The 24289-nt window shown below is 37.7% G+C and overlaps 1 protein-coding gene across 1 annotated transcript in view; it reads left to right on the top strand.

Annotated features, from left to right (window-relative positions):
* The window catches only part of nkd2b (NKD inhibitor of WNT signaling pathway 2b), a 40176-nt gene extending 16963 nt beyond the window's left edge, over positions 1-23213 (top strand). Inside the window, exons 4-10 of the mRNA XM_079625655.1 lie at positions 13788-13836; positions 15715-15833; positions 19264-19359; positions 19603-19753; positions 20270-20342; positions 20569-20684; positions 21778-23213. Coding sequence (XP_079481781.1) covers positions 13788-13836; positions 15715-15833; positions 19264-19359; positions 19603-19753; positions 20270-20342; positions 20569-20684; positions 21778-22295 — 1122 coding nt within the window. The 3' untranslated portion in view covers positions 22296-23213. The remainder of the gene's footprint in view (positions 1-13787; positions 13837-15714; positions 15834-19263; positions 19360-19602; positions 19754-20269; positions 20343-20568; positions 20685-21777) is intronic.
* The last annotated feature ends 1076 nt before the right edge of the window (positions 23214-24289 follow it).

The raw sequence follows: 24289 nt of genomic DNA, 5'->3' as shown, positions 1-24289 counted from the left end.
ACACATAAATATATAAAATCACATCAGTATTTTAATATTTATATTTTATGTATATGTTTACGTATATAAATATATAATTAAATATATGTACATATGTTATAAAAATACATGTGTGTATATGTCAAATTATGTAAATTTATAATTAAATGTATGTAAATAATAAATATATACTGTATGTATAAATCATATATATTTACATTATTTACAAATGTATATAATATATTTAAATAAATATATGTAATATATATATATATATATATATATATATATATTAGGGCTGTCAAAAGATTAATCGCGATTAATCACATCTAAAATAAAAGTTTGTGTTTGAATAATATATGTGTGTGTACTGTGTATAATTATTATGTATAAATACACACACATTCATGTATATATTTAAGAAATATTTGCATTTATAAACTGTATATACATTTATATAATTTATATTATATATAAATATAACCAATTTTTCTTAAATATATACATGATTGTGTGTGTTTTTATATATATAAATGTCTATACACAGTACACACACATATTATTCAAACACAAACTTTTATTTTGGATGCGATTCATCTTTTGACAGGCCTAATAAATAAATATATATATATATATATATATATATATATATATATATATATGTATACATACATGCATACATTCATGCATACATATATTTAAATGTATATCTACACACTTATCCCCCTTTATTTATTTACATATATTAGTAGCTTGAAGTATAGCTAACTACTTTCTGAAATGAGTGTTCTGACTATAGTTGAATTAGAGACTAGAGTTAGTTTTTCCCGACACTGTTGGTTATTTAGCCGATTACTGTGTGTTGCGGTTCTCAGAACAGCCACAGGGCTCTTTTCTAAGGCACGCCGGGATCTCATCATGAGATGAGGACTTGATGAGGGTTTGAAAAGGCCTGAAAGACGCCACTGTTTCATTTTCTTCCTGAAAGCAAACCCTTTTCTCTCACCCACTTCCTCCACAGGCACCGTGACTTCAAACGCCGGTTTAAGTCTGTCTGCTGTTTAACGCTCCGTTGACCTGCAGATTCCTCTTAAACAAACAGCCGGTCTCGTGAAACTCTCCCTCGATTAGTGATTCAGACTGATATTCAATACTCGCCCCGGTCCGAAGGCGTCAGATGGAGGGAACGTGTCTTTTTTTTGTTCACGGTACACTTGCTCTTTGATGTTTGGGTGGTTTTTAGCCGTTAGAGGAAAATGGGCTTTTTTTATTTTATTTCGGAGGCGCTTGGAAACTCGAGATGCAATAAACCTGAACTTTTACAATTTCCACTGACATGTCAGAGGGTTTTTGAGGATGCATGTGTATGGTTTCTCCTCCTCCAGGACTCTTCTTGTACGCCACCTCTTCTGTATGTTGATGTGGGTCTGGCTGATCATATCTGCCCTAAAACATCACGGTATCACCACATCATCTGAACTTTTCACCCCACTCTCATTCCAGCGCTTTACATGGCTGGGAAGTGCGCAGTTTTCCTGTTTCTTGTCAAACGTCACTTCGTATCATTGGAGCTCATTGTTTTTGTTCATACCCATGAACCCATCGGTTTCTTATAGTGTGTCTGGCTTGTTGATGTTTTAAAGTTTAGTGTGTTTTATGTTGTTTGCATTTTTTGAATTTCAATCTACAAGCTCATAGAAAAATGTATATTATATTATGTATAATTATACAAATAATAGTAGTAGTAGCAGTAGTCAATACATATCTACTTAAAAAAAAATATATATATATATATATATGAAGACTTCAGATGCAAAAGTCTCTAAGTGCCATCTGACATTATCTTCTAGAATGATAATTTTTATCAAGCTTGTATGTTTATGTTCAGTTATTTCACATTAATGGCAATAAAAATTACCTAATTGTCATTAAAGTGAAATTACTGAACTTAAAAATAAGAGCTTGATAAATATGCTAATTTTAGAAGAAAATTTCAGATGGCACTTAGAGGCTTTTGCATCTATATATATATATATATATATACATATACTGATCTCTAAAGCTCAGACAAAGCTTGATACGAAAATGAATTTTGTCTATAGGTTTGCCCTTGTATGTATAAATAAAAATATATATAGGTAAAAAATATATTTATTGTCAAATTTCACTTCATATATATTGTAGCTCATTTTTGTGTGTGCAAGTTGTACTCACTGGTTTCTTATAATGTTTATAATTAATATATATTGGTTAAAGTGTGTAGTTTGCATATTTTATATTTACTTTTTAACTATTTTTATTTTTGGTAAAGTTCAATCTATGACCTGCTCAGTGAAATTAATAAAAAATAAAAATTAACACACATTATTTATATAAATATTACTAATTTAATTGTTGAACCGTATGGATAAAAAGTTAAATGTAAAGTATTTTTGTGCTTTTCAGTCACGCCGTTAGCTTAGCCGCGTTCTTATGTCAAATTCTATTGAAATTGGTAGTCGACTTTTTTCCACACAAAGTTGACTGTTCCAGTTTTGTCCATTATGACATATAATTATCTGCATTTAATTGTTGTATAAGTGGGCTGTAGACAGAAAGGCAGCTCTTTAGTCTCAATCTTGTCACGGTCTTGTGTTTTATAGTAAATATCTCGAAAAGTGTTGCAAATACGGGCAGCAGGAGAACAGGAAAGGAGGGGACCTTTGATCTTTGTTTTTTCTCCTGCCATGGATGAAAAGCACTGCAGAATTTCACACAGGAGAGTCCTGGTGGAGACGCCCACAGCTGGGCTCCTCAGGGTCACCAAAGTGCAGGATGTTTGTGGGCTGAAATGGTCTGGCACGAAACCTCCACTGTAGACAAGCACAAATGGTTTAGTTGTCTGTGCAATTTTAATCCAAAATGTTGTCTTATGTCCAGTAAAAATATCTAATTTTCTTCAGATTTTTACTTGACAGGCAGAATTGTGTAAGATAAGACTTGTTTTCTTTTGATTCATTTGATTCATCTGAATGTCCATGAGGCATGAAGTATTTGAAAATTATGACAAAAATTTACAACCGTGACATTTGCCATGACTTTGCATGTCATAATAATGATTTGCCATAAATTCAAATGAATCAGTGATAATTTGTATCTCTGTAAGCCATTAATTTTTTTGTATCAATGTTTTGTCAAATTCTGCTGTTCACTAACTTAGGCACAGCAACTCTAGGCAGCATTTGCACATATGACTCCTCACGAAACGGAGACTTCTGAGGCAGCGTAACGGTTTATTGATCTACTGCATAGAGCGAGCGTTGATGAAAACTAAGCGAATGTTTAGGCCATGTCCACACTAACGAAACGAAACATATATTTTTCTCTCCGTTTTGGAGACCGTGTTTTAAGGCCCTGTTTACATGAGAACGCCCGGGGGTGAAAACGTAAAAATATTTTATCGGATGTGCCTTTCGTTTACACGGCGATGGCGTTTTTGGGGCTTAAAAACGCAAAAAAGTGAAACCACCCTCCAGAGTGGAAATCTTAAAAACGCTCCACCATCGCGTTCCCGTCTAAAGGGTAAAAACTGTAAAAACGCAAAGTCTGCTAGACAGTGAAGGCTTCGCGTACGCGTTTGTCACAGCCATGCGCCAGTACAGGAAAATAACAAAACATTATCAAACTAAAATATAGCATTAATTTCATTGACAAATTTTTTTTTTAAATTCTGTCATTTTTGAGCGACATGCGAAGAGCACAGAGGGTTAAAGCAGAAGCTTTACCGTATTAAACATGAAAAACTGTGTCAGCGTCTCTTTCACTTTCAGTGCTTCACATCGCCACCTAGCCGTCTGGAGTGCACACTACATCCAATTTCACACACTTTTGCGTCACCATATGCACGCAGATTTCACCCCCATAACACTCGTCTAAACGCAGAATAAAAAGTGATAACGCAACGCCACTTTTGCGTTTTCTCCTCAGATCGTTTCCGTGTAAACATAGCCTAAGTCAACGAAAACGTAGCTTTTGGAATACGCTCTCCAAAACGGATACATTTGAAAACGCTGTTTTCGTGTTGCAGTGTGGACTGTGAAGCCGGAGGTATTTAAAACGATGACATAAGTTTAGTCATGTGATCCATGTTGTACCAATAGATATTCATGTTTACCGGTATTGTGCCTGTTATGTGCTATTCACTTTTACACTGTTGCTAAAATGTTACTTTGCACACTCTTCATAACACAGTCCTGCAAAGATGACAGAAAATGTACTCACAATTGCTGTCCTGCGGCAATACAGGAGAGCAGTCCAAACATACGGTGACTAAGTGCGACCTGGACCTGGTGAGATATTTTGCTAAATATAAAATGATCCTGTTAGAAGAATTGCGCGATCATTTGATTATTTATTTTTCCATCTGTATCATCTCAGTGATCTTCTGTGGGGTGTTACGCATGCGCAGTAAAGGTGAATTTAGCGTTTTTCAGACGTTTTTTCAAAAGTTTCTCATCCACACTGAAACATCCGGAAACGCTAGTGTGGACGGAGAGCGTTTATAAACGAAAACGCCGTTTTTAAATGTCTCCGGATTAATGTAGACGTAGCCTTAATTACTTCAATAGTCATTCATTGCTAGAAATGACATCAGAAGTGGAAACCTTTGATCAAAAACGTACATTCACACAAACTGACCAGCAATTTTTCAGACGGCATCTTTACTTTTAGCTCGGCTGTCAGGGAATGAGAAGCACAGGATTGTGGGATATCAAACGAAGGATGTATCTATGCGGCCTTCAAAAATCAATCCGATGAAGGAATCTCAAGAGACGAACATTCGATTCGGTTTTGCCTTGATGCTTTAGTTCCTACCTTGGTTACTTTTAAGTTTTCGGACACAGCCTGTGATGTATCCTGGTATAAATGATGGCATGAATGATAGCTCCTAAATTGTGGAACGATTTACCTTTGCATATTAGAAAGGCATCTTTCATTGTCTGTTTTTAAGTCTCTTCTTAAAACCCACCTCTATTCTTTGGCCTTTGATAACTGAAATTGACAATTCATGTTTGGTGATATTGAGGGTATTGGTTCATTGTATGGTTTGTTATTGTTTTTATTTGTATTTTATAGGTCATGTGAGCTCTATACTTAGGGCTTTTATTGCGTCCACTTTGGATTTTAAAGTGCTTTATAAATACATTTTGATTGATTGATTGATAGCATGTAATGTCGTCACATGCATTGTTTCTGTGCCAGTTAAATGCAGCTCTGCTTGCAAAAAGAAATTGCATTATTTGATGGTTATATATTTAAAAGGTGGTATTTTATTGTAATAAACTGCGGTTTAACTTGTATCTTTATCTACATGAAGAGGTGATGGACAGGAGGAACCTTCACCTTTTAGCGTATCAGGAAGCCAGCGCAACAATGAGATGTATATACATTTATATACAGTCCCTTCCTCGTAATCTCTGTTTATATTCCTGCGGTGCGGTTCATTGTGTTGAACCCGTCCGTTTGGCGTTAACACCAGTGGTCCGTTGGCTCCGGTCCATTTGATGTGTTCATCCACGTCCTTCAGACGCCTCCACTTCCCGCGGGTGTATTTTTAGGTTAAACAAGGAGCGGGTCGCAGTTGACCCGCCGGTGACCCCTGGCCGATGTCATGGCCGTGAGGAACTTCGCATCTTGGATTAAAGCCTGTTCCTGCACGAGCGTCAAGAATGTCTGTGGCCTCGTGGGTCCGCCAGCTGCAGCGCTCATGGGTGGGAGAAGCGTGCGCAGCGTGTACAAAAGAAACCGGTCTGGTGAGGTGGCGACTGAGAGATAACACTCGTATGTCAGACACTATCCGGAGTGGATACGGGTCAAGCTCTTAACGGGCTTTTAATCTGTGGCTGAAATCAGACGCCATGCGGTGGGATTTCGTGATTAAGGTGCAACAATTTCTGAACTGCAAACTCGCTCATTGGAAGATGATGTTCCTGCTGATGTTGTGTAGGATTAGCAGAGGGACTGTTGCCTGTTTAAATCCTCTGTTGTGCTTAAATATGTGTTTGTACAAGTAAAAGTTGTGGTTCACGGCTGTCATGTAAAGACTGCTGGCAGTGCTCAAATCATTCCTCATTCATTCCACATTATATATCTTGTTGAAGATCCCATTTCACTCGTAAATGCGTCAGATTACGGAAGCAAAATGTGCTGTGAATGCATTTAATTTTTATGAACGACCATTTCCATAAAATAAAGAAAAAATCATAACTGATATCAAAATGTATGATATAAAAAGTCAGTCCCGTCATATATAGGGTCACATGTCAAAATGATTTATTTTTATGTCATAATTATAACTTTTTAAAACGTTTTATCTCCGTATTACGACTTAACTCATAATTTTAGAATATCCCATTTCACTCGTAAATGCGTCAGATTATGGAAGTAAAATGTGCTGTGAATGCATTTCATTTTTATGAACGACCATATCCATAAAATAAAGAAATCCTAACTGATATCAAAATATCAATGTCACGTCACATATCGGGTCACATGTCAAAATTATTACTTTTTATGTCATATTACGACTTAATAACTAGACTTTGTATCTCACCACTTCAACTTTTAATGTGATGATTAATTATGATTTAAGAATGTTTTTTGTTTTTAATACCACTTTATTTTAGTGTCTGTTACACGTTACATACTTAGTAATTACCATAAATTGTGCTTAATTACATGAAACTAACCCTAAAACTAACCCTAATTCTAACTCTAAGCCTATAGTAAGTACATGTAGTTAATTATTATGAGTCAGTACTTAAATGTATAATAACACAGTAACACGCACACGTTAAAATAAAGTGTTACCTTGTTTTCTTATGTAGCGAAAATGGGTTTCCATACATAGAGAAGAAGCCATTGTGATTTTCATCATTTACACTCATTAGCACGTTTCTTTTGATCACACTTAATTTAATACACACCTCTTCATGGCTGCAAATATACATTATCAGGCTCAGAAAAAGCTTGGAAGAACTAGACCAGTGTAGTTGTTTGACGTTCTAGAATAACTAAGCTGGATTTACTACATTTTAACCGCACCATCTCACTGAACTCTGTGTCTTGTGTTCATACTAACCTTTAAATATTATACACAAACCACACTGAAGGTCTGAGAAAGTGTTCTGCAGCGCTCTTTTAAGAGCGGCCTGTAAAAGCTGTTTGAGAGGTGCTGCTGAGGTTCAAGTGTGTGGCACATTTGTGCTCCAGTCTGAGGAGGGGCTCATAAAGACGCCCCGACATCTGGTACAGGTTTCAGAGAGGCTCTCTGGATGTTTCGGGATTCAGAGGCTGCGTACAGTATAACTTGAAGTCGGTTAGTGTTAGCTATGTTGTTAGTTGCTCAATGTATTGTGAAAATTACGTGAAAATGAAAATCAACTGAACATAAATCACTCTGGATACTAGATTTTCATTTTCATATCATTTCAAAGCACCCACATGTAATGCCCACAATCCATTGCATGTTGGATGAGGAATCGATTAGGACTACAAACAAGTTAAGTATTAAAAAACTAAACATGGCGGATGTGCAAGACCGAATAATCAGTATCTAACCTGATGAAAAATATGTATTCAATGTTATTCACATGCATTATATTTAATCTTCAACATTGAGAACTTTTATAAAGATACTTTTGGTTATTAACTTTTAAATGCATCATAGTGCGAAGTTACACACGTGGAGAGTTATCCACACGAAAGACTGGCCGATCAACAAGGTACACTACATCTCCCTCCAATATCATAGGAAATGAAAAGAAATTAAATGTGTAGAATGTGACAAGATGATTGACAGGGCAGTTTAAATGGTGACAGAATGCATGTAACCAGTGACAGAGTGGACTGTTAAAGGGATACTTCACCTCTGGAAAGATGAATGTGTATTTAAAATGGGTCATTTATGTAGTAGAAATGTGAAATTATTTTTTAAATTTGAAGCCTTCTAGACTGAGAAAAGCCAGAAAATATATTTTTGGCTTATGGGGATGAAAGACAACAACTCCCAGAATGCACTTGCTTCGCTGCCCTAGGAGGCCACTCCCAAGCCACGCCTACCGTTAACAGAGCGCAGTTAAACAACAAGGCTAGGCTACTAGTGAGTCTACGTGAGTCTGTCCGGGATTTTGAGACCGCCCAAAATGTCCAGGATTCGGCTTTTGCGTTCTACAGTCGCCGTTCATCATGTTTAGTGCGGCGAGCAGGACGAGACTGACGGCCGCGGGAGAACAACGCGAGGTCGGTGGCGTGATTACTGATGAGCGACACCTGTGAGACGCACCGGTCTCGTCTCGTATCTTTCACGGCGGAGCGGGAATTTTCTTAGCAATGTTAAAATGCACATCAACCGATCACTTGTTTAGCGTTCATGTAAACACTACATTCAGATTCACCAATCGGGATGAATTCAGTTAGATTGAAACTAAAGGTGTGCATGTAAACAATGAATGGCGACTGCAGAAAGCAAAAGCCGAATCCTGGACATTTTGGACGATCTCGACGGCCGGACATCTCCGGGAAAAAGAGGATGGTAACCGCTACTACTCGGCTTTCTCCACAGAACAAGAGCCTGTTAGCTTAGCGTCCAAATAAAAGATGGCTGACACTATTTGTACATTCTGTGAGTGGGATCCCACCTTCTATGGGCGGGTTGAAAACATGCGGATCTAGCGCCTCCTACTGGCTGTAGTCTCTAGCCTCTGGCCAAAAAAGCCTCCGATGACGCAAAATGACGATTTTTGCGTCATCGGAGGATTTTTTTCCAAACAAAAAATACATAAATCTCTCGTCTCAGGGGGATATGAGGCAGGGAAGCACGGTAATTCGAAAATACTACAGGTTTTCTACTGATACAAAGCTTAATGCTAAATCCTGAAGTATCCCTTTAATGACAAAGTATATGTCCCAAAGCATACTCTTCTGCTGCACACTCAAAAGTATGCACTTTTTCTTCACAAAAAGAATACATACTTTTAGGGCATGGTATAAGTAGGCGAATAGGGATGCAGCCACATTCGTAGTGAATTCCTCAATCTAAACTCTAGAAATATTAGGCCTGTAGCTCATTCTGCGATGGGTTTAGTCTGATTTTCCCTAGCAGATAAATGTCAGTGTGTTACACTCACAGAGGAAGCCGATAAGCGCGCTAATGAACGTCGTTGTTCCAGCAGGCCGAGATGTTCTGTGATTTACAGGCCTGGGGAACTTCAAATGTCTGGCTGGGCCTCTGACGCAGATGAGCGAACACACTCGCTCCACAGCTGTTGTTTCTGAAGTCTCTGAAGCGCTTCATGTCCTGCCAACACTGCGCCTCACATCTGACCTCGGGGTGAAAAGTCTCCGCACTGGGGTGGAAACCCTTTGGCCATCTGTGGCCCGCTGGTACCGTGTTGTTCATCAGCACACGACCCGAAACAAAGCTTAGCAATGAAACCGAACGGACAAACCTTTGCCAGCTCACTTTGAATATTGCATGACATGTTGTCAGTTCCATGATTATGTAGAAAAGTAACTTCTTGTTATGCATGCACAAGCATAAATAAACATTTTTGCAGCTTGTTTTTGGCGTTGAATCGTTTAAGTAAACGGGGTCTAGAAGTGAGAGTCTCCGGAGTATTTTTTCTTTGCTAGAAGCCAAGACCAAAGCAGAGATTACAACATTAGTGAGATGCTGTGGATGGTTTGGCACAGAGTTGACCGCTGGATCTGAGTCTGGTCTGGACGTGAACGGCATCAGGGACGTTACGGACCAGCTCTCACTACACAGCCAGATGTACGTCAGCTACTGTCTGTCATAAACTGGCAACACACGTATACACTACTGTTCAAAAGTTTGGGCTTGGTTGGATTTTTTTGTATATTTGAAAGAAGTCTCTTCGGCTCACCAAGGCTGCATTTATTTAATCAAAAATAAAGTAAATGAAGTTAAATGTTATTACAATTTAAAATAACTGTTTTCTATGCGAATATATTTTTAAATGTAATTTATTTCTGTGACGCAAAGCTGTATTTTCAGCATCATTACTCCAGTCTTCAGTGTCACATGATCCTTCAGAGGTCACTCTAATATGATTTGATGCTCAATAACCTTTTCTTATTAATGTTGAAAACTGGTGTGTGTTGTGAAAACTGTGTTTATTTATGTCAATATGGCTTGTAGGCCATTGAGATTTTAATTATTGACAATACTTTTTCAATTCCAATCAGTTCCAGAATTTGAATGGGAAAGCAATGATGAAAGAGTTAAAATGAACTGAAATTCTAAGAAAACTGAAAATTAGAACTAGAAAAATAGAAAAGCCAATTTGTTCTAGAACTTGAATGTTGATTTGACAGCCTTGTTGAAAGACTTGAACTTTGAAAGTTTAGTCTTTATGGATGGATGGATGTATGGATGGATGGATGGATGGATGGATGGATGGAGATCTGTAGAAAGAAAAGCAAAATTTCTTGAAAATGTAAATGTTTATTTTATTTATTTTTTCCTCACCGCTGATTCCTCTGTCGTCTGTTTTTGAGTCCAGACTGAGAATCTTCTGGAATTAAGAGCTTTTGTTTCTTTATAGAATCCACTATGTTGCACTCAATAATTCATATTTTAATAATGAATTTTTTACCTTCTGTCTCTTTGAGGGAAGCTGGGAGTCACACAAAGGGATCAGGTTTTCGTTAGTTTTTAATGTCAGAGTTTCATGAGCTCACGTGTGAACAATCAGATGCTTTCATTGTTTCTTTACACTTACTAGCCTGGAGAATAATGTAGTTAGTGGTGTTGATTAAGTCACTATTGCTCGTACTTGATTTGAACAAGGTTATAAAATTTTATATTTATTGTTATGAAAAATGCACAACAATACATTTTCATATATATATTCCAAAACACGTTTTACTCTAATTTGTCATTTTATTTACTAACATAGTAACATTAGAACAAATCCAAAAAAAAAAAAAAAAAAACTAGCTCATTGTTAGTTCATAACCAATGCATTATCTAATGTTAACAAATGAGAACTTACTTTAAAGAGTTACCAAAATGTTTTGACATCCGTAGCTTTAGCGATAGTTCAACCTAGTTAATCCTGGTTAGTAGTGAGGCTGACGGGTGAAATCTGTTCTTTACGAGCGCTTTTATTTTTTTAGTGACTTTATCACAAGAAACACAAGAAAGCCACTCTGCATGAACACCAAACAGCAACAAACACTCCTCTCTCAAGAGCCGTGATGCTGAGATCTGATACGCCTAGACAGATTGTAGAGTTGTCACGCGCTTATTCCACAAATAATGGCAGAACACATGCATGTGCCTCCAGATGCCCTTTCTACACACTTACAGTCTTTGTTGTGATTGAACTGAGGAGTTTGAGCTCAAGGAGTCAGAGATGGAAGGCAGCGCGAGACGATAAAGAAACCAGGCCCTGTTTTTTTTTTCTTCAACTGTGGATTGGAACCAGCTCTCTCTTAATTAACCATATGGCCCACACATTGCTGCTTAAAAAGGGCCTCGGTGGGTGATGGCATTATGGGTAAAATACCATGTGTCAGCCTTTAAAATGCAGAGGGCGGTCAGGTCCTGCTTGCAGCTCTGGGATGCATCTGTTGCTCTGGGTGGTAATGAGTTCACTGAGCTTTCATGCCTCTCAAGACACGTGACTTTAAAGAAAACATGGCCGTTCTGCGGCTGGAAGTCATCTCAGCGTTGCGTTCTGTGTTTAAACTGGGAGGCGGATCTGTTTGAAATCAATACAGCTTATTGGATTCCTGAAAACACATTTGGACCCGCCTCTCAGTGGTTCTCATTGGTCGTTGGAGGACTTTGTCAGAATGTGTTGCAGCATAAAAATCATGTTCAAATCATTGATATTCACAAGTTTGCTTCTTTTTTTTTTATGTGTGTATGCATCTATACTCTATTTTTCAAAAGTTTGGTGTCAGTAAGAAGAAATTAATTCAAGGATGCAATAAATTGATCAAAAGTTAAAGACATTTTGAACATTTTTGAACTTTCTGATCATCAAATAAACCTTAAAAAATATGAAGCAGCAAAAACAGTTTTCAACATTTAATAATCAATGTTTTTTGAGCAGAAAATCAACACATTAGAATGATTTCTGAAGGATCATGTGACACTGACGACTCAAGTAATAATGCTGAAGATTCAGCTTTGATCACAGGAATAAATTACATTTTAAAGTATATTCTTGTAGAAAACAGTTATTTTAAATAGTAATAATATTTCCCAATATTAGCATAAGACTTCATGAACATGGTTGTGGTTGAGGTAGTTGTTGACTGCTTACCTTACGTGAGCAGGTTGGGATTTGTACACCATGTACCGCGGTGCATTTTTGTGGTCCAGACGTCGTGGTTGCAGATTTAGTCTGTTTCTGATGGTGTTTATGACAGACCTCAGTCTCATCTGCTTCTGTCTCCGTCTCAGGCATATTCCTGGATTTAACTAGTTCCATGTGATACTTTAGCAACAAAACCCCCACATTTTTCTGTTAATGATAATCTCTCAAATCATCAGAGAAAAGGAAACGTGGTAGATGAAACATAATTGGGCAAATATGCAAGTATTTCTGTCATACGTTTGCATGAAGTGTGTGCCTTGAATGCATTGTAAGTCACTTTAGATAAAAGCGTCTGGCTGCCAAATGAACAAATGTAAATATGGTCAGCGCTATTACAACACTGCACAGCCAAACTGGCATAACCAATAGTATGAAATTCTCTATGGAGAAAATTAATAGGATTATCTTTTTGCTTCAGGAACTCAACTGTTTCTCTCTGTTGCTTTTGGGTCCACGGTGGATGGTATTTTGCAGTGAGATTTAGGGCCAATCCCAATTCTACCCCTTACCCCTTCACTTACCCCTTCCCCTCTGTTTTGCTCGTGCACGTGGAGGGGTAGGGCTGTCTCGATTCTCTTTTGGTTGGAGGGGAAGGGCTAGGGGGAAGGGCCAGATAGCCCTTCAAACGAAGATTTTTCGGGACCACACTTCAAACGAAGGGGTATGAGAAGTGTCACTGCATACACCGGCTACAGACGCAAAATGGCTGCCCAAGCAAAAAATTAGACCATAAATGTAAGAATTGTTGACTTTAATAAGTATTTTAACGACAAATAATGATTTGCTTTATGTTACATTCAATCTTGTGTTCATATTTACGGTCAGTTCCTTCAAAGAAACGTTTGTAAAAAAATCTCTTCTCCCCCGAACAAAGCACACAAGCTATTGGTACGTTCAAGTCATCTCGTAAAGATCGTATTTATGAGCTGAACGCACATGAACGCCACACAATGTGGTATTTCACACAGTTTCACACAGTAAATAAATAAATAGGTCAAAATAGGACAAACATAGGTCTGTACCTCCAACGTGTTAATACAACACCACAGAAAACAAGTCCTGTGCATCTTGGAAGTTTGTGAAAAACATCGGCGCATCTCCTGTGACGTAGGCGACGACGTATAATGACGTGTAACGGTGTAGTAGTGGTGTCCCATTTCTTAGGGGAATATTTTCACCCCTACGCCTTGCCACTCTGTTTCAAGGGTCAAGGGGAAGGGGAAGGCGAAGGGTTAGGGGTAGACGAAGGGGAAAGGGGTAGAATTGGGATTGGGCCTTAATCGTATGTGACACTATCACGGTTTTTCCGTCCCTGAGGAGGAAATGCTTCAGATGGAGGCGTTTTTCTTTCTTTCTGTGGTTTCTGGGCTGGATATTGAACTAACACCTCTCTTGATCTCTGTGTTTCTCCTCCAGGAGCTGCAGAACTGTGAGCTGAAGGACGGACACCGCTGCCCTCTACAGGGTGAGTATTCACACACAGCTGTGCTCTTCTAACTCAGTATTTTAAAGGGGTGGTATAATGCCCTTTTCACAAGATGTAAAATAAGTCTTTGATGTCCCCAGAGTGTGTGTGTGAAGTTTTAGCTCAAAATACCCCACAGATATTTTTATATAGCATGTTAAAGTTGTCACTTTTTGAGGGTGAGCAAAAACGAGTTGTTTTGTGTCTCTTCCTTTAAATGCAAATGAGCTGCACAGGGGGCGGAGCTTCAACAGCTTTTGTCCTTTTACCTCACACACACACACACACACACACACACTGAACATTTCAACAACTTTTAGCCTTTTATGTTCAAACCGTCAGACAATGATGGAGAGACTCAAGTAGAAGTGACAACATGTAGAAGCAACAGGACATTTCTGAATGGTTAGTTGATGAATTTATGTAGCTTATGTGTAGTTATCTTCTAGTCATTGATTAGCATATTCTGTTATGACAATCTGTAAATTGTGTTCGGGGGGCGGGGTTTATGTAAATTCTAGGGTTGGTGATGTCACTAACCCCGGAGGAATGTCGTGTAGTCCCTACCAGCCGTTTGTTGAAATCCTTTTCTTTAAAAGCAAATATCTCCCTTTACTTTGAACTTTGAGCGTTGTAACTTTGCAGATGTTGTTTATGCTCAAACAGCAACATTACACACTAACTAAAGTTAGAAAATTGAAATCATAATCAACCACCCCTTTAATATTTGTGTCTTCTTTTCCAGTACACATATCTAAAGATTCTTATAATGAGACTGGAGATGTAAAACGTCAAGATAAGGTGTCTTGTTTTCTGAGAGACTTATCAAAACGAAGTGAGTTTATTGCTTAAAGTGGTTATGAAACAAGTTGCGATCATCTTTGTGATGTATATATCTGAGTGAAACGGCTTCTTGAACAAGAACAAATTTGTGTGAGACTTGATTATGTCAATGGAGAATTGATTGGATGGTTGTGGTTTGCTATTGGTGGATCTCATGTGAGTGACAGGTTGCCCCGCCCCCAAGCCATTAAAACACATCATCAGAGCAGAGAAGAGAAGAGCTGCAAGAGAGAGAGGAAGTTATTTTGATTCAAGATTATTACAAGGCACATGAATTTAAAAAAAAAAGAGTGATGTGCACAAATAAATAATTTATAATAAATACTGCAATATTTCATAAAAAATGAGAATTGTCAGTTTTAATTTCATGTTGATGCTACAACAAGAACAAATATCTGCAAGTGGGGTCAGAAAAATCTGCTTAATTGAAAAGAAAACAAGTGGACTTTTCTGAACCCATTGACAGATACTTCTTCTCGTATTTATTTATTTTAGCATAAACTCACTTCATTTTGATTTATCAGGTAATTTGTTAAAGGGACAGTTCCCGCAAAACACAAAAATTCTGTCATTAATTACTCGCCCTCCTGTCATTCCAAACCTGTAAGACTTTTGTTCATCTTCAGAACACAAATGAAGATCTTTTTGATGAAATCTGAGAGCTTTCTGTTCCTCCATTGACAGTCTACGCAACTACCACTTCGACGCTTCAAAAAGTTCAGAAACTGATCGAGTCTCCTCAGAAAATTCGGACTAAACCGCTCAGTTCATATGGATTAGTTTTACAATCCCTTTATGAACTTTTTGAAGCGTCAAAGTGGTAGTTGCGTAGCTGTCAATGGAGGGACAGAAATCTTTGTGTTCTGTCTTACGGGTTTGTAAAGACATGAGGGTGAGTCATTAATGACAGTAGAAGACATGAACCTTGAAGACATTCTGCTTCTCAAGTAAATGCATCTTGATATAACAATGTTTAGATATTTGTACTGGAACTCTGTGCACTCACTGTATATGTGTGTGTGTGTGTGTGTTTAGTGGTTTTGCCTCCAGAAAAGGCCGAAGGATGTGAGAGTTTTCTTCAGTTTCTGCCGTCTGAAGATGGAGAGCGAGACCTGAAGGAAAGCTGCAAAGGGAAGAAGCGCATCAGTCTGAATGTAAGTTCACGCCAAGCAACCAATGTTGTTTTCGTCAACGATGACGATAACGCAATTATTTCGTTGACGCACCTTTTTTTTAGGACGATAACGTTACGATGACTAGCTAAAAATGGCTCCAAGGTGACTAAAACATGACGAAACGTTTTCTAGTTTTCGTTGACGAGACGAGATGGAACGAAAATGATTATAAATCTGACGTTCACAATGCATGTCATTTCTGCCTATAAATACGATCATTTTGACCTCTGTACGATGTACGATCAATAATGAAAAAAATCCCATAATGTACGATCATTTCAGAATTGCCCGCAAATTAGTTAAAATGTCCCGGAATCTAGATCGAACGAGCAAGAGCGCGCGCGCATGTCTAGCGCGCGCACAGCAGAGAAAGGGAGCGAGAGACCTTTCGTGTGTGTGTTAGTGTGCGTGTGTGCCTCACGAAGCGCATGTAAGCAGCACCCAACCAATCGAATTATTCAGAAAGTCTAGTTTATTATGCAAAGGTTTTCAGGTTAACTGTTGTTTTATGAATTGCAGCACTTGCTGCAACCTGTCAAACCTAAGCCCATTTCCAATACTTTTTAACCTAAATTAATTAGTTAAAGACTACTTTTCTTTTCTTTTTTTTTTTTACTAAAATTGACTAAAACCTTTTTGTGTTTTCGTGGACTAAAACTTGACTAAAACCTTTTTGCGTTTTCGTCGACTAAAACTTGACTAAAACTATCAAGTTTATAAGTGACTAAAATGTGACTAAAACTAAAAAGCATTTTCGTCAAAAAGACTAAGACTAAAACTAAAACTAAAAGGGCTGCCAAAAACAACACTGCAAGCAACAGAAGCTGAATGCTGGGACATCATTTATGGAGGGCACCTTTGTGATTATATAACTATAAAGTTTTATAATTTATATTACTGGAACACTCAAATATGCACAAAATACACAAATAAACAAATATATTTAAAATGTAAGTGAAAACAGTGATAATTAAATGTATTTTACATATTTTAATTTATCATTAATATCTAAATATTTATTTCTCTACAAAATTACATAAATTTGTGGGAAGACTATTAAGTGATATTTTTTAATTGATTTATTGAACTGATTCATCATCTGAATAAACCGAATCGTTCAAACGTTCAGACATTTACTGTCTACTAAAAATATCTCTAAAAATAGGGTTGCATTTTTCTTTTTACCAGATTCTAAGATAAAGATAACGACAATGATATGAAGTCTTGTTTGCTGAGAAAGTGATCAAAATTAAGTTTATTCTTAAAACAGGAACAAATATCTGCCAATGTGGTTAGAATAGTCAACTTGTTTTCCTTTTGAATCAAGTTGTTTTTCTGAACCCATTGGCAGATATTTGTCGTTGTTTTTTTTTTAACCATTTTAATTATTTGATACTTTTCTCAGATAACAAGACTTCTTATCTTATGTATTGATTTTATAATGTTTAGATATTTGTTCTGTGAAACAAAGACAAAAAAACAGAAATTGTTACCCTACAAAATAGTTAGGTTAGTAGTGTTGCTGTTGCTAATTTCATCTCACACACACACACACACACACACACACACACACACACACACACACACACACACACACACACACACACACACACACACACACACACACACACACACACACACTAAATAGTCTATCATCTTTTCTTTAACCCATCTCCTTTTTCAAAGTCTTGATTTGGTTTTTGAGCTCTACTAGAATAGGTTTTCATGCTTGAATGTTAAAAAAACACATTATTTTTCATATATTTGTCATTGTTGCAGCTCCTCTCTTCACAGTCTGTCAGTAACGCTGTTTAGTTCCTGTCTCTATGAAGCCCCTCCTTCTGAAAAGCACAGTGTGCTCTGATTGGTCGGCTGGATCAGTGTGTTGTGATTGGTCAAGCGCTTCGAGCGTGTTTGGGAAATGTCCCGCCCCTTACCATAACCAGCAGTTTAACACACTACTAACTAACTCAACCAGGCCCCGCCCCTTTATTTAGCATATGCCTTGGGTGGGAATTATTTAAATGAGGAATATTGTGACGTGTTCGTTCCCGGAAGAAAACTCAAGACTACAATGGAGGCGTTTCAGGGAGTTCAGAAACAGTGACACTGATATAGAGAATAACTCCCGCTGGAGGGACTTTCATACTCAAACAGCAACATTACACACTAAAGAAAGCTGAAACTGTCAAAAGCATAATAGGACCCCTTTAAATGACAATAACACAGAACTGTATTTCTGTTTTCACTGTAAAAAACGCTCTGTAATGAATTATGTTGTTCGGGAAAGAAGGAGGCGGGAACCGGCGAACGTTCAACACCTTTAATCTCAAAATGAAAGTAAAAACGGCAGCCCCTCACGGACGACTGCTGCGCACAAATAAACAAAACATAACATAAATAGTCCAGGCCTGGTCCTCTCTCTTCCTTCACTGTCGTCGCTCCTCCTTTTATGCTTCCGAAGCTTCTCCGTGAGAGATAGGAGACGCACAGGTGACGCTCATTATCAGTCACCGGCTCTCGGCCTCGTCCTGCTTGCCACACACTCCAATAGTGCAGAACGAATGAGACGCATCAGTGATATCCGAGCGCATTGCCAAAGGCCTGAAAGCTCGGAGGAAAGTCTTCTTGCTTTACCTCACCATCCATTCTGATGTTGTAAGAGTTCGCTTGCTCAGACGCTCGCAGCATCTCCAGACGTGTGCTCGTCCAATCATCATCCTTCTTACCAGATACCCATGAATTACAGCGGCTGCCAAAAACTGTAACTGAGAATCGTGGTGAAAAACTCCCTTATATACTGTACATCCTCTGTGAACCGCCCCAGTTACATTTTAAGAGCTGACCTGAAACTTAATACCTATAGATTACATGTTTCCCTCATCAAAATCTTATTCATAACCATAAATAAGCATTCTGTCATAATTTACTCCCCCTCATGTTGTTCCATATCTGAACGACTTTATTCTGTGCAAAAAGAAAAGATGAAGCTTCCGTTTTACACACAGTAAAACTTTTTTAGTTTAATTTTTAGTAATTTATTTTAGTATTTCATTTGTTCTTAATTTTTTTAGTACCATTTAGGTTTAATTTTTCTTTATTTCAGTTTTTTATTTTTGAATTACTGTTACTAATTTTAGTGCTTCAACTTCAACATGTCTAATTTTCATTTAGTTTGTATTTTAACCTATTGTAATCTTATATTTATATTTGATTTATATTTATCAGGTTTTTAGCTGCCAATCCTGTGCAGTAATGTTATTCTGCATTGTCCCAAATCAAATGACATGAGTAAACTATGACCGTTTTCAGTTTTGAGGGAATTATTTATTTCCTAATATGCAGTTGTTGACAGCCTCCTGCTGGTCATGTGTGTAACTGCATGTGTGTGTGTGTTCTGATCTCTCAGGATCTGGAGTGTAACGTGTCGCTGGTTGATGACAACAGGCAGGAGTGGGTCTTTACCCTCTACGATTTTGACAACAGCGGAAAAGTCACGAAGGAGGTAAAATATATTTCAATTTAGCAGCATTAAGTGAAGCATGTGCACCAGTGTGTTGCATGCGTGTTCATGCAGTATTAATGCTGAAACCTGTTAATATGTCCAGATCAATGATTATGAACCAGCCTGCCGTAAACAAACTTGCTAATACACGTTCAGCACCTGACATTCAATAAAATGCATGAGAATGAGAATGCATTCATGATGTGTGGTGTGTTGTGTTGTGTGTGTGTGTGTGTGTGTTAGGACATGTCCAGTCTGATGCACACTATCTATGACGTGGTGGATGCCTCTGTCAATCACTCGTGTAAAAGCAAACAAAAAACCCTCCGAGTCAAACTGACGGTCTCTCCAGAACCTGGCTCTCGCAGGAGGGACGGGACACACGCCGGGACCGGTGGGACTCTGCAAAACACACATACAAATATAACCAAATATCATGGGTTCATTTCCCTAGGAATGCATGAACTGATCAAACGCATGCAATGAATGCTTGAATGCAATGCAAGTCACTTTGGATAAAAGCATCTTCCAAATGCATAAATGTAAATATTGTTATTTCATTTGGAAATACAACAAAAAACAGTTCATATTCTTTTACACACTATAATTTTAGTGTCTATCGTCAGCCTGTGAGATTACAATACACAATAGTATTGCAGGGAGTAATATAGCAGTGTTATTTATTTACTTGTTTATTTACTCATTTCATTGTTTACTTTGTTTAAATATTGCAGGTTTTACTATGTACATTTGGTTTCTGTCTAAATGGACAAATGAATGATTCAGTCAAACTATTATACAACAAAACAGTTCACGCTTTAATGTATGATGGAATAAGACACATTTAAAGCAACCATAAACATCATAACTTCACTTTGTTTGTGCCTCACTTTCTTTGCTCCCTCTTCAGAGAGAGATGCGAGTCGTTTGAGTCGCATCGAGTCGGCTCACGCGGAGGAGAGACGGCAACACACACACATCAGGTGACCAGCTAATGAGTCGAGTGTGGCTTTGTTTGCTTTCTGTGGGTGCCATTGTTGATTATAATGTGGGATATCTAGTTTTGTTGCATCACATGTAGTGTATGAAACCATTTCAAAAAGTAATCATGTATGATTAGACTGTGCTGAAACTGTAGTTATGCCGTATATATGCCCGTGTGTGCTGTATTAAAGCATGATGGATGTTTTTTTAACTGTGATGTTACAGAGGTCAGCCTGCTGAAGCTCACGAGAGGAATCACTATTGCGTGGATGAGAACACAGAAAGAAGAAATCATTACCTGGATCTGGCTGGAATAGAGAACTACACCTCCAGATTTGACAGTAAGATTTTACTAGATAGCACCGAAAAACAGTCCTTAAAGGAGAACTCCGGTCAATTTTAACATTGAGCTCAATTTTTAGTAAATTTGGAGTGCTGTCAATACAGAGAACAACGACAAAAATCAGTGTTGCCTACACCGTGTTATCCTCTTTTTAAAATTTGCACCCTATTGACTTGAATGGGGCACGTTTTAAACCTGCTTTTATTTCTCTTATCATCCTTGATGTGTCATTACAAGTGCCCAGCCATGTTGAGTGATTCCTTCAGAGTGAACACGAGTGAATCTGACTGCAGGAGATGTGAAAGATATGAATAAAAATGATGTTAATTCAACAAGCGCTCATACCTGTATTTAGTTCCTGTTTTCGGTCGAAGTCCAAAGTAGTCGATTTTCGAGTTCACGCGCATAGGTTTAGTTACCTATGATCACGCGCGTGAACTCGACAATCGATCCAGAACTCGAATTTGCTGATCCTTTAAAAAATATAAATATCTTAATTTTCTTCTGATTCTTTATGAAAAAGTTTATATTTAATTGTTCATTGTGCTGACCCTTTATAAAATATAAATATCTTAATTTTCTTCTGATTATTTCTGAAAAATATTATTCTTTGTTAATTGTGCTGATCTTTTATCAAATATAATTTCTTAATTTTTTTCTGATCTTTTATAAAAGTATTATTCCTTAATTATGTTAATTGTGCTGACCTTTTCATACAATAATTTCTTAATTTTGTTCTGATCTTTAAAAAGAACATTATTCTTTAATTGTGTTAATTGACCTTTTATAAAATATAATTTCTTAATTTTGTTCTGATTTTTTCTTGATTTTGTTGATCTTTTATAAAACATATTATTCTTTATGTTAATTGCGCTAACCTTTAATCAAATATAATTTATTAATTTTGTTCTGATCTTTTAAAAAACATTTTGTTCTTTAATTGTGTTAATTGTGGTTACACTTTACAAAATATAATCTTAATTTTGTTCTGATCCTTTATAAAAAATATTATTCCTTGACTATGTTTCATTGTGCTGACCCTCTATAAAATATTATTTTATATATTATTATTATTGTTCTCTTTCTGCAAGGTACCTCTCCTCCTGCGGCCCAGCAAGAGCCGCCCTCACGGCCTACACACAACCAGAGTCGTTCCCGGTCCCATGAGCCCGAGACACAGGCCCATCAGCGCCGGTCGCAGGTCATGTCCGACCACTGTGTGGCGCTGGATCCCCGTGTGCGCAACGGGCCCCAGTTCATCAGATCCCCCAAGGGGACGTCCAAAGGAGCCGGTGCGGCCAAAACCAGCAAGTGCCACGGCTACTATCCCTCCATGCACGGCACAGGGGCTCAGGATGTGTACCATCTACCCCAGCAGAACCAGCCTCAAGCCCCGTCGGGTCACCAACACCCTCTCCAGCACAGTCACAGCAAGAGAGTGAGAGCCAAAGCCAGAGAACAAGCGCTGTCTCCGTCAAAACAACCGTCTCCAGCGCCGGACCGCGAGCAGAACGCCGGCTTCATGCTTCCTGTGGTCCAGCGACATGAACACCATCATCATCACGAACACCATCATCATCACCACTACCACCACTACCATCAGACATGACTTCAGCCCGGGACCATTCTTAAAGGAGCGGACACTCTGCTTTCATAAAGCTGTGGATTTATGTTCGTTGCGATCATTGATCACGTAACAGAGCAGAATCCCAGGCGTCATTCCTGTTCTGCAGTACGGATGTTCAGAAAGCTTTTATATAAAAGCGACCGTATATTCAGTGTTGGGGAGAGTCACTTTTAAAGGTAATGCATTACAATATTGTGTTATTCCCTAAAAAAAGTAACTAATTCTGTTACTTTTTGTGGGAAATAATGTTACGTTACATTTGCATACATTTTTCTCTCCTGGGGTGGGCTTGCTTGTTTGATTTTTAATTACAGAAAAGTTCTTAAAAAATGCCCTTTCACACCTAAAGTCAAATAAATACGCCTCAGGCCGAAGGAAATGCAAACGCATGCCTGTACAGTAGAGGGCGCCGCTCAAACCTTTCAGCTGTGCAGAAGAATAGCACAGGAGAAGAAAGTACAACACTGTTACTTCATGCATTTCACTGGTTTTATTCATTTTGAGCTATACTGAAAACAAAGTAACTTGCATTACTTATTTGAAATAGTAACTCGGATATTTTGTTGTAAATTTAAAAGTAATGCGTTACTTTACTAGTTACTTGAAAAAAGTGACCTGATTACATAACTCGTGTTATTTTTTCATGCGTTACACCCAACACTGCATATATCAGATATTCAGAAATCTGCTCTGGTCAAACTCAGGCACTTATTATGTTGATCATTTACACATTAGAAAGAATATGAAAATAGAGCTAAAGTTAGTCATTGCTGACCGTTTACATGAGAACGTCAACTTAATTTCTCCATGTTTTGATTATGTTTGTTTAGTTATACGGATTTGTGTAAGTTCATCAAGTGGGATGAAATGATTTAGACGGGACACAAACCAACTAGTAGCAAAAAAAATATTACAGAACAGAGTTTTGTTTGAAACAAACAGGATGCTAAATAATAATGAGGTCCTATAAATCTATTATCAGTATAAAAATCTATATATATATATATTTTTTTCCCATATATAATATATACCCAAGAAAACATGTTTGATTTTCACATTTCAATTTGAATAGATATTCATTTTCCTTGGGTCTCTAGATACCCCCCCCCCCCCCCCCCCCCCCCTGTGTTCACTTAATTCCAATAAAAGAAACTAATATGATTCCCATATTTAAGATTTTATCCGGTATATTATGACATATATGATGGGGACATGAAATGTACTGCATAGAAGGAATGACTCCATATATATAAAATAATCGTACAATTTAGCCATCATGATCTGCTTGGCCACAGATTTTTGTCTGTCACTCGGATGTGATTTTGTGTTTCTCTTCAAGTATTTTCTCCCAAACATGGATCTCAGGTGAATGGTGCTGCTCTGTAGCTTTTCTAAAAAAAAAAAGACAAAAAGAAAAGAAAAGAAAAAGGCTATTTCTCCTTTGGGAGAGCTGCCATGGACTGAACGTCTCCCTCTTACCAGAGGAAATATCACCACTGCCAGTTTGAATGCTAAAATATCCTTTATGTTTAAAAAATAAAAACTATATGAATATAAACATTTTACTGTATGATTATACCGCATATGCATATTTATCGTGGTTTATACATATGCATTTGTTTTTATATTTTAATAAAATACATCTACTGCATTTGACATCTGCCTTTCATTCTTTATATAGATTAAGTAGAATTGCTCAATATTCAGGCAATGTATTCATTAGAATGGACAGTCAACAGAATACTTGATAAACATGCACCAAAAGTTCGCCCAGACTTTAGCCACGCCCCTCTTGTATTGACCACGCCCACCAAAGACACGTCAACTGCGAGTCGTGATTGGAGAAACTAAGCTTTTCGAATCTCTGAATCACTTGCTTCGAAGCGCTCGAAACGTCACACGATTGCTGGCAAAGAACGGTGTAAATGCAACGAAAACTCAGCATGTATAAAAACACCTTTTACAAACCATTTAGA

The sequence above is a fragment of the Phoxinus phoxinus genome (genome assembly GCF_949152265.1).
Source record: "Phoxinus phoxinus genome assembly, chromosome: 10".
Classification (NCBI taxonomy): domain Eukaryota; kingdom Metazoa; phylum Chordata; class Actinopteri; order Cypriniformes; family Leuciscidae; genus Phoxinus; species Phoxinus phoxinus.
This window is presented reverse-complemented; position numbering and strand designations above follow the sequence as displayed.